Source organism: Nerophis ophidion, linkage group LG11 (genome assembly GCF_033978795.1).
Source record: "Nerophis ophidion isolate RoL-2023_Sa linkage group LG11, RoL_Noph_v1.0, whole genome shotgun sequence".
Lineage (NCBI taxonomy): Eukaryota > Metazoa > Chordata > Actinopteri > Syngnathiformes > Syngnathidae > Nerophis > Nerophis ophidion.
Genome location: NC_084621.1, coordinates 43,670,142 through 43,682,547, shown reverse-complemented (window position 1 = coordinate 43,682,547; position 12,406 = coordinate 43,670,142). Strand labels below are relative to the sequence as shown.

The 12,406-nt window shown below is 39.4% G+C and overlaps 1 protein-coding gene across 4 annotated transcripts in view; it reads right to left on the bottom strand.

Moving 5' to 3' along the window:
- The window catches only part of LOC133562154 (receptor-type tyrosine-protein phosphatase U), a 565,556-nt gene that overhangs the window by 274,445 nt on the left and 278,705 nt on the right, over positions 1-12,406 (bottom strand). For all 4 annotated transcript variants that reach the window (XM_061916074.1, XM_061916075.1, XM_061916076.1 and 1 more), the window contains exon 3: positions 8,844-9,115. In XM_061916074.1, the coding sequence (XP_061772058.1) occupies positions 8,844-9,115 (272 nt within the window). The remainder of the gene's footprint in view (positions 1-8,843; positions 9,116-12,406) is intronic.

The following is a 12,406-nucleotide window of genomic DNA, read 5'->3' as shown; positions in this document are numbered from 1 at the left end:
CAGTCTGAGGGATCAAAAGTCATGGTCATTCAATATTGGTTTCCAACCATGCCACTTACGTGGAGTGATTTCTCCAGATTCTCTGAACCTTTTGAGTATATTATGGACCGTAGATGTTGAAATCCCTAAATTTCTTGCAATTGCACTTTGAGAAATGTTGTTCTTAAACTGTTTGACGATTTGCTCACGCAGTTGTGGACAAAGGGGTGTACTTCGCCCCATCCTTTCTTGTGAAAGACTGAGGATTTTTTGGGAAGCAGTTTTTATACCCAATCATGGCACCCACCTGTTCCCAATTAGCCTGGACACCTGTGGGATGTTCCAAATAAGTGTTTGATGAGCATACCTCAACTTTATCAGTATTTATTGCCACCTTTCCCAACTTCTTTGTCACGTTTTGCTGGCATCAAATTCCGAAGTTAATGATTATTTGCAAAAAACAAAAATGTTTATCAGTTTGAACATCAAATATGTTGTCTTGTAGCATATTCAACTAAATATGGGTTGAAATCATTGTATTCCGTTTATATTTACATCTAACACAATTTCCCAACTTATATGAAAACAGGCTTTGTAACTGAAAACATGTTTTGTATTCTAGTTTCTTCAAAATAGCCACCCTTTGCTCTGATTACAGCTTTGCATACTCTTGGCATTCTATGGATGAGCTTCAAGAGGTAGTCACCTGAAAGGGTTTTCACTTCACAGGTGTGCTTGAGTCTGAGTGTTTCAGACTTTTTCTTTTAGGTGCAAAAAGTCTCAAAAAAAGTAGGTTTATTTGTGTGGATCTCCATTAGCTGTGCTCTTACAAAAACCTAATGAATCCGATTCAACTAGGATAATCTTCAGTTGAAAACAGTTTTGTAATTCCAGATTCAGTTTTTTATGCATCATGGCAAGTAATGTGATTAAAAAAGCAGGTTACCGTATTTTTCGGATTATAAATCGCTCCGGAGTATACGTCGCACCGGCTGAAAATGCATAATAAAGAAGGAAAAAAACGTATATACGTCGCACTGGAGTATAAGTCACATTTTTAGGGGAAATTTATTTGATAAAATCCAACACCAAGAATGTACATTTGAAAGGCAATTTAAAATAAATAAAGAATAGTGAACAACAAGCTGAATAAGTGTACGTTATGTGACGCATAAATAACCAACTGAGAAGGTGCCTGGTATGTTAACGTAATATATTATGGTAAGAGTCATTCAAATAACTATAACATATAGAACATGCTATACGTTTAGCAAACAATCAGTCACTCTTAATCGCTAAATCCGATGAAATCTTCTTCCTCGATGTCGCTTCTAAACAACTCTGCCAACTCCAAAGGTATGCGCCGCTTCCTCTTGTCGTTTTCTGCTGCATATTTTACTACATCCAGCTTGTAATCTGCAGTAGATGATTTCCTTTTCAGTCCAATTTTTGTTCAGCCCTTCTCAGATTTTATAAATTACCGCCAACGATGAAATGATCCATTTAAATAGCTACAGCAGTAGCATATAGCATATAGCAGTTAGCATCCCATGACCCACAATGCACTTCTGCCATGAGCCTCCCCCGCCGAATTCTTATTGGTTGACGTCTTCGAACTACCTCACCGACAGGCCACAGTACGTCAGACTGAAGGACATCACGTCTGACACTGTGATCAGCAGCACCGGAGCGCCGCAGGGAACGGTGCTGGCCCCTCTTCTCTTCACCCTGTACACCGCTGACTTCTGCTACAACTCAGAGCTGTGTCACATCCAGAAGTACGCGGATGACACAGCCATTGTCGGGTGCATCAGGGACAGCAGAGAGGAGGAGTTTCGGAACCTGGTGAGGGACTTTGTTGTCTGGTGCCACACGAACCTCTTGCAGCTCAATCCGTGAAAGACCAAGGAGCTGGTCATTGACTTTGAGAGGTCGAGTCCACGGTCACAACCTATTGTGATCGAGGGAGTTGAGGTACAGACCGTGGACTCGTTCAAGTACCTCGGGGTTTGGGTGGACAATAAGCTGGACTGGACTGTCAACACGGACCACCAGTACAAGAAAGGACAGAGCAGACTACTTCCTCAGGAGACTGCACTCCTTCAACATTTGTAGAAAACTCCTGTGGATGTACTACCAGTCTGTGGTTGCCAGTGTTCTCTTCTACATGGTAGTGTGCTGGGGGGGCAGTACATCTAAGAAGGACAGCTCCAGACTTGAGAAACTGATCAGGCGGGCCGGTTCTACAATGGGAATGAAACTGGACTCACTGGTGACGGTGGCAGAGAAGAGGACTGTTGACAAACTAGTGAGCATCCTGGATGATGCCAGTCACCCTCTGCATAGCGTTATCAGTAGCCAGAGGAGCCTATTCAGTGCTAGACTGCTTCATCCCAAGTGCAGGACTAATACACTCAAAAACTCCTTTGTCCCATACGCCATTAGACTGCACAACTCCTCTCTGGGGCAGGGGGCGGGGGGCGGGGGGTACTAGGATGACAGGGGATGCAAAACAATAACAGTGCAATACGTTTTCATAACATGGTCACTACTGCCTACTTTGTCTTGTTATATTCTTATTTTACTGTTATAATTGTATTCCCATTGTTGCTTTTTATTTTTTATTCTTATTGTAATATTTCTCTCTTTTGTTTCCATTTAAACCCCCATTATTTACTTTTTTTTTTTTTTTAATTGATCTCAACTCTGTACACTGCTGCTGGAATTTAAATTTTTCTGAAGGAACTCACCTGAAGGAATCAATAAAGTACTATCTATCTATCTATCTATGTCTATATGACGATTGCTGACGTGTGTGTGACGATTGCTGACATTTTATTCGTCTCTTCCGCGAATGAGATAAATAATATTATTTGATATTGTACGGTAATGTGTTAATAATTTCACACATAAGTCGCTCCGGAGTATATGTCGCACCCCTGGCCAAACTATGAAAAAAACTCTGACTTATAGTCCGAAAAATACGGTAATTGAAAACCTATGTTTGAATGTACATCATGTTTTATTACTGACAAATACACTGATCTGTACTCCATCTCATGGCCATGCACATTTAATAATAGGTCATACTGTATTTTATTCATCGGTCTGATAGCCATATGACTGAGTTGCAATGTGTCCATTAACTAACGTCAGGCAGGACAGGTCCCAATTGGCTGCAACTATGCAAGAAAAGCCGTTGAAATAATAAAACGATGAATATTGATATGATTATATTTCATACAGACTGAGCAGCTAACATAAACACCAATCGATATTGGCTGATTGGCCTGATTTATTGCTCAAGTTCTCATTTGTTAAAGAGCAGCATAGGCTCCCTCAGTTATTCTTCATGAAACATCATCAGCCATGAATTGATTAACGTGGACCCCGACTCAAACAAGTTGAAAAACTTATTCGGGTGTTACCATTTAGTGGTCAATTGTACGGAATATGTACTGTACTGTGCAATCTACTAATAAAAGTTTCAATCAATCAATCAGCACATTCTCAGAAGTGTTGAACTAAGCCTATAATGACAAAAAATCCCTGGATGAGTCAGTGTATTTTTGAATTAAACATGCAGGTTGAAAAGTATACTACTTTGAATGTCAGAGCAGGTATTTTGAGGGAATCACGGCTTGTTGATCGTTCCTCCCCATCTGGGACCATTTTGAAGTCATTGTCAGGCTATATAATTGGAAGGGGTCAGTGTATATCTTGCCACTGTGAGTACATGAAATTATTTACAAAGTAAAGGTTGGTTCTTGCAGAGTTGGATACATTTCAACGAAGTTAGAGCCCCTGACGGTTCTTGATAAAATGCACACTACTCAAGTTAATTGCTTTTTGACAGTTCTACTGAGTTTGCAGAAAATTCTAATTAAATCAAAAGATGGATATCCTTTAAAAACACCTGACAAAACCATCTGCAGACCAACAGAAAATGCGTTACACACAGTAGATGCCAGTCGATAATTCAATATTGAAAATGGGCTATAAAGCACGATGCACATTATTGTAGTTGGCTGTAATCAGGCTTGACTGGGTGAAATTACAGTTGGGTACACATGGCAAGTATAAATAAACCCCCTTTAACATTTTCTACATTTGGAGTGATGATCTTATATGTGACTTTTTCTGGAAAAGATGAACACATTTAAGGATGTTTAAATCAGTTGGCACTTTGACAATCATCACCACAGGAATACAGACTAAATGTCAAAGTACCTGCTCTAAAAGTATTTTTTCTTTCCACAAAAGAGACTAAACCAAAGTCCCGCTGCAGACAAATACTATTATCTCTGATTAAGTTCGTATTGTATGTGAAACGTGCAAACATCTTCTGTAGAGACTTCCAGGCAAGTGAGTGGAGCATGTGCATGACTTCTCTATCATAACAACTGCCGTGAAACCAAAGGATTGTGCAACTGGAGTGGAATCCCAATGATGAATGTCTCAAAAGACAGTGTCAAAGATTTCATCTTATAGAACATCTATGTGATTTACTGCATAACTGTATTTCGTATCTATTTTTTAACTTTGCTGTATTATTTCTGGAATGCCACCATGAAATGATATCAGAGTTTAAAAAAGAAGAAAAGTGTAATGATAACGATAGAGCTGGAAAACTGTCACATTCTTTGAACAAAAGTCTGCTACAAACGCATGATTCATGATAATTCAATTGCATTATTAATAATTAACAATTCATTATTTTGCATATACATTATATTAGAAGCATTTTAAAACATGTTACGAAGGCGGTAAGAAATTGCACAATTTCCAGAATTATTATTTTTTGAAAACGATTATTACTATTATTGCTCATTTACTTTTAATAGCTGGTTATTTCTGTTGTATTAATGTTCTATCTACACGTATGTTAAAATGTAATAAACACTTATTATTCTGCCGATTTAACACTTTACATTTGTTTTGGGCGATACTACAAATGTGGGTGTCGATCAAATACCAAGTAGTTACCGGGGCAGTATTGTTCATACCCAGAGGTGGGTAGAGTACCCCAAAATCATTACTTGAGAATACTATGACTCAAGTAAAAGTAAAAGTAGTCATCAAGAATAATTACTTAAGTATAAGTAATGCATGAATTGATCCACCCCCTGGGAGGTGAGGGGAGCACCAAGCAGCAGCGGTGGGTGTGTTCGGGAATCTTTTTGTTGATTTGATGTGGGTTCTTCCGAGGATGTCGTAGTCGTAATCGTTTCTACAGTCCTTTGAGACATTTGTGATTTAGGGCTATATAAATAAACATTTATTGATTGATTGATTGATTGATTTAACCCACAATTCCAACCCTTGATACTGAGTGCCAAGCAGGGAGGTAATGGGTCCCATTTTTATAGTCTTTGGTATGACTCGGTCGGAGTTTGAAGTCACGACCAACCGATCTCAGTGCGGACACTGTAACCACAAGGTGGCTGCTGATGAAGTGAAGTGAAGTGAATTATATTTATATAGCGCTTTTCTCAAGTGACTCAAAGCGCTTTACATTGTGAAACCCAATATCTAAGTTACATTTAAACCGGTGTGGGTGGCACTGGGAGCAGGTGGGCAAAGTGTCTTGCCCAAGGACACAACCGCAGAGACTAAGATGGTGGAAGCGGGGATCGAACCTGCAACCCTCATGTTGCTGGCACGGCCGCTCTACCAACCGAGCTATACTGCCCCACTCATAATTATATCAATCCGCCCATTCCAATTTACCCAAAGAGCCCGAGCTTAGCAGTTAACATGGCTTCTTGTCTTCTCCTTTGGTGCATAGTGCAACATGTTTAACTGTTCCTTGTCCTCTCGTCGTCGAGTGATAATGTTACTTATAAACAACAGTTTGCAGCCATGGAAGTAGGGCTGGGCGATATATCGATATAAACGATATATCCGGTTTGCCTCCGTGTGATATAGTAAATTACTATTCCGTAATATTCTAGTATACGTTCTCACGCAGTTGCTTTTAGCTGCTGGCATTACAAAACAGGCTCTTCTCACTCCTTCTCGTCGTTCCTTCTCACAGACGTAAAACACCTTCTTACGTATGTCACATACTGCCGGGCGTGTAGCATCATACGCCCTCGCTGAGCAGAGATTTAGCAGCATGGCTAACGTTAGCTGAGGCAGGTGGCACACGCGGAGCGGTGCAAGTGACATTACAAGAGAGAGAAAGTGTGAAACTGATCACAAATGGAGGAAGAACAATTAACGCCCAAAAAAAACAGCAGGGGGTCCATCATCTGGTGGTGGTTTGGCTTCAAGCGGGAAGATATTCAGCAGACAACAGCAATATGCAAAGTATGCAGCAGAAGTGTTGCTAAAAAAGGTAGCAGCACTACTAATTTGTTCTTACATTTAAAAAGTCACCCATGAGAGAATGAAGAGTATTTAATAAATACAGTTTTGGTAAATTGACTTAGTTGTGATTTCCCTCTCTGCATGAAAGTTTAAAATGAGGATATATTAATGCAGTATGAAGAAGAATGTTTGAATGTAGACACATATAATCATCATACTGCTGTGATTATATGTATCAAGTGTTCATTCAAGGCTAAGGCAAAATATCGAGATATATATCGTGTATCGCGGTATGGCCTAAAAATATCGAGATATTAATAAAAGCCAATATCGCCCAGTCCTACATGGAAGCAAGCATTAGTAAGGACGCTGCTTTGCGTTGAGGACGCTTTCGTTCACTTGTTGCTTTAAATTTGAGGGACAGAGCTAGAATGTGTCATCAACGTGCATTATGACGATATAACGACAGTATTAAAAGCTCTATCGTTGGCCAAGTTTATATCCTTTAGGCACAGACCGAGTATTTTATTTGTAACTCTATACACCTTTTCAAGTTTACAAAGGTTTCAAAAATCAGCATTTTTTTTAAGCAGCTGGCAAAGAAGTACACTTTTTGTATTTGTAGCATTGTTGTGCTATTTTATGTAGGAGCACTTATGTTCCACAGTACCTTTCCAGTGCACATGCATTTTCATTAGTTTGGTGCAATAAAATGGAAATTAATTCAACTCTTGTGTCTTATTATAAATGCACTGCTGAATTCTTTATCATTCGGATAAAAAAAAGTGCATCATTATTCATAATTAAAAATGGATAAATGCACATTTTAAAATCGAATGGTAGCCCCTAGTCGAATAAGGTGCCCAGAGATTTCCACTCTCACCTCTAAACTTGACATGCATGTTTTAGTGGTCTTAACATGTAAAATAATGTACAAACCCTGTTTCCATATGAGTTGGGAAATTGTGTTAGATGTAAATATAAACGGAATACAATGATTTGCAAATAATTTTCAACCCATATTCAGTTGAATATGCTACAAAGATAACATATCTGATGTTCAAACTGATAAACATTGTAACTAATCATTAACTTTAGAATTTGATGCCAGCAACACGTGACAAAGAAGTTGGGAAAGGTGGCAATAAATACTGATAAAGTTGAGGAATGCTCATCAAACACATATTTGGAACATCCCACAAGTGTGCAGGACAATTGGGAACAGGTGGGTGCCATGATTGGGTTTAAAAACAGCTTCCCAAAAAATGCTCAGTCTTTCACAAGAAAGGATGGGGCGAGGTACACTCCTTTGTCCACTACTGCAAGGGCAAATAGTCAAACAGTTTAAGAACATTGTTTCTCAAAGTGCAATTGCAAGAAATTTAGGGATTTCAACATTTACGGTCCATAATATCATCAAAAGGTTCAGAGAATAATGAGAAATCACTCCACGTAAGCGGCATGGCCGGAAACCAACAGTGAATGACCATGACCTTTGATCCCTTAGACGCCACAGTTTTAAAAACTGAAATCAATCTCTAAAGGATATCACCACATGGGCTCAGGAACACTTCAGAAAACCACTGTCACTAAATACAGTTGGTTCCTACATCCGTAAGTGCAAGTTAAAGCTCTACTATACAAAGCGAAAGCCATTTATCAATAACATCCAGAAACGCCGCCGGCTTCTCTGGGCCCGAGATCATCTAAGATGGACTGATGCAAAGTGGAAAAGTGTTCTGTGGTCTGACGAGTTCACATTTCAAATTGTTTTTGGAAATGTTCGACATTGTGTCATCCGGACCAAATGGGAAGCGAACCATCCGGACTGTTATTGACGCAAAGTTCAAAAGCCAGCATCTGTGATGGTATGGGGGTGCATTAATGCCCAAGGCACGGGTAACTTACACATCTGTGAAGGCACCATTAACGCTGAAAGGCACATACAGGTTTTGGAACAACATATGCTGCCATCCAAGTACCGTCTTTTTCATGGACGCCCCTGCTTATTTCAGGAAGACAATGCCAAACCACATTCAGCATGTGTTACAACAGCGTGGCTTGGTAAAAAAAGAGTGCAGGTACTTTCCTGGCCTGCCGGCAGTCCAATCCTGTCTCCCATCGAAAATGTATGGCGCATTATGAAGCGAAAAATGCGACAGAATGGGAAAGAATTCCACTTTCAAAGCTTCAACAATTAGTTTCCTCAGTTCCCAAACGTTTATTGAGTTGTTGAGTGTTGTTAAAAGAAAAGGTGATGTAACACAGTGGTGAACATGCCCTTTCCCAACTTTTTTGGCACGTGTTGCAGCCATAAAATTCGAAGTTAATTATTATTTGCAAAAAATAAAAAATAAAGTTTATGAGTTTGGACATCAGATATGTTGTATTTGTAATGCATTCAATTGAATATGGGTTGAAAAGGATTTGCAAATCATTGCATTCCATTTATATTTACATCTAACACAAGTTCCCAACTCATATGGAAACAGGGTTGGTAAAAGCATTAAATTGAACGAAAACAGCACTTGATTTTGACAGTTATTTAGTACCTGATATTCGTTAGGCCAGAAAGTGCTGACAGCCAGCTCCACCTGATGCCACTGCTTCCCGTGTGATCCAGATGTGTTCCACACTGGGCTGCCCAGCGGACCGCCATTGACTCGCACGTACACATTGAGGGCCCCCGGACTGTGGCCATCACGGCTGTAGAGGAAGTAGCTGAACTGGACACAGTGTGTGTCATTCTCACTCAAACTCTGCAGCAGAAGCTGGGCACAGTGGCCCACTGCATGCTGGGAGGAGTTCACCAACATGTAGGATCCTGGACGCACAAAGGGGAAGAAATATGGTACGATTTAATAATTCATATTTACATATAAATAATTTGCATTCATACTGTCGATGGAATAATTCATGAATACAAATTCATTTTACTCCCCTAATACGGGGAACCTTGTGAGACAATGAGCGTTTATGCGATCCACATAAAGCTCGCACCACATGAGACAGAGCTACAAAGTGTGTGCTCTTTTCAAACTGATTTGCAGATACCTGGTGGGAGTTTGTGTGCGATTGCTACAAAGATCTGTGTTAAGCACACAATCTGTGAACTTAGACACACGTATCACAAAGGATTAAATCTGCTTTTAACCATTTTTAGCTGCTCAAATCCTCATGACAGAAAAAAAAAAAAATGGAAGTTGTTCTGTGGTAAATCCCTCCCATGCATGTAGGCGGTCGATAAAGTGGGAAAAAAGTACCCTGTTGAATAAAAAGATAAAATTAGTGTTGGCTGAGGAAGTCTGTGGGGAGACAGAGGGTTGGGCTTTACAGAAGAAATCAGGGTAACATAACTCCATCTTGTCCTTTGTCAAGCATATGTCCTGCCTTGAGTTTTTGTCCGTTAACCTGATTAGCACAACAATGCTGGAGACCTTGTTGTGTACTTGCATAATCAAGCCTGCCGTCATTGTACTGTTTTCTGTCACAAAACGTCCTGGGAGAGCAGACAGACGAACGCTGGCGCCAGATGGCCGGAAAACCGTTATTTTTCCTCTAATGCTATAAAAATGACCAAAACAATAATACAAAGGGCCTGATCTACTAAAGCAGGGGTGTCAAACTCATTTTAGACGGGGGGTCACATGGAGAAAAATCTTTTCCCGAGTGGGCCGGACTGGTAAAATCACGGCAAGATAACTTAAAAATAAAGACAAGTACAGATTGTTTTCTTTGTTTAAAAATAGAACGAGCACATTCTGAAAATGTACAAATCCTAATTTTGCCAGGTCTATTTTATACTCACATGTTGCGGCTAATAGTAATCTATCTTTATTTGTCGTGTGTGGAAAACCTGCACTTCCGGGTTTTTCGGCTCACCAATCCCCGACATGCCAGGCTCTTCCAATTTTACGAGAAAGTTCTATTTTGCAATAAATTGTCTTTGTGTTTTTTAGCAATTGTCTTTTTGTCAGTCTCGCTCTCGCTCATGCTCGTGCTCCACCATCAACCACCCCTCTCTCCTTCCCGGCTGCTGCCTCTAAAAGAGCGACAGGTGATTAGATAAGCACGCCCAGGTGGGCCATCTACGCACCTGTCGCTGATCTCGAATTCGTTCCTGGCACACTCTGCTTTGTTGCAGGACTGCAGGCTACGCCCCCCTCCACATTGTTATTTATACTTTCTGAATAAATTATGTGATAAAGTTCATCAGTCAACTAATTTTCAATCTATCAGGATTAAAAAAATAACAAAATCCAAGTACAGGATGATATTTATGTAGTTTGCTCATTTACGTCGACTGGTGCACTAATGTGTTTTTTTTTCTTTTTTTCTTACATATGTAGCATAATCTAGATTAGAAAGATACAAATAATTGCTATTGCGACATCTAGTGGACACATCTAGAACAGCAGTTTTTTCATTCAAAAATGTCGGCTCATTTTTATACTTTGCAAACTCATCCCTGTACTAAAGGTTTGCATGAGATTAAACACGTGCAAACTTGATAGCACACTCAAAGCTCATCTACTAATCTCATGCATCTCTTAAATGAGCGAAATAGAGGACGCAATTCCTCTAGCGTGTCGGTCTTCACGTATATGCAGAATATACATCCATCCATTTTCTACCGCTTATTCCCTTTTGGGGTCGTGGGGGGCGCTGGCGCCTATCTCAGCTACAATCAGGCAGAAGGCAGGGTACACCCTGGACAAGTCGCCACCTCATCGCAGGGCCGCGGAATATACAGTTGTGATCAAAACTTTACATACGCTTGTGAAGAACATAATGTCATGGCTGTCTTGAGTTTCTAATAATTTCTAAAAATTTTCCATTTTTGTAAATAGAGTGAATGGAGCACATACTTGTTGGTCACAAAAAACATTCATGAAGTTTGGTTATTTTAGGAATTTATTATGGGTCTACTGAAAATGTGACCAAATCTGCTGGGAAATGTTAATATTTGGTTACATGTCCCTTGGCAAGTTTCACTGCAATAAGGCGCTTTTGGTAACCATCCACAAGCTTCTGGTTAAATGTTTGACCATTCCTCCTGACAAAATTGGTGCAGTTCAGCTAAATTTGTTGGTTTCTGACATGGACTTGTTTCTTCAGCATTGTCCACACGTTGAAGGCCCGACTTTGGGAAGGCCATTCTAAAACCTTAATGCAGTAAATGACTCAAATATTGTACATATTAAATATTGTTATGAACTTGTCTGTTGCTACATTTTATGTATATATACATATATATATATATATATATATATATATATATATATAGAAATATACATATATATATAGACATATACATATATATCTATATATATGTATATATCTATATATATATATATCTGTATATATATATATATATATATATATATATATATGTATATATATATATACTTGAAGTGTGTGTATTAAACATTAATGGAGGATTTTAAAGTTGTTTTAGAGGGCTTTGAAGACCACAACGGTAACACCCATGAAGACTGCACTCTCTTTTTTGCTCACTTAATGAACACAATTCTTTAGGCACTAGCTTAGTAGATCAGCTTTGCGTGTGCTATCGAGTTTCTTTGTGATTTAATACACACACATCTTTAATTTTTAATAAAGTTATCCTTGACTTGATTGACTTGTCTTTTGTTTTGCTGAGGCCTTCAGCTTGTGTATATTGATACAAGCCTAGCAACAATTAAAAAGGCAACACACACGCAAACCAGCTGCTTCAGCTGCCCGTTACTAAGAACACAACTATGTAGAGAGTTTGACCATTGTCTCCTATTGTTTTAATCTGTATATCGAATAACATCTAATTTCCTTAGGCTATGTCTACACTAAGCCAGATAACACCTTAAACGAATAATTATTTAGCCTAAGCCCCGTTTCAGCCACACTTAACTATCGTTTAAGGTTCCCCTCCTCGGACAATTTGTTACACGGGTAAGTGCACCGCGGATTTATTAAATCTCCGACACTGTGTATGGACTCATTGATCATTTACAAACTGAGTTCGGAGAGGAAGTGACGCCAGAAAGACCACGCCCCACACAGGAAGTGACATCAGAAAGAACGTGCCACAGCCACCTTCATAATAAAGCGGTTTCGT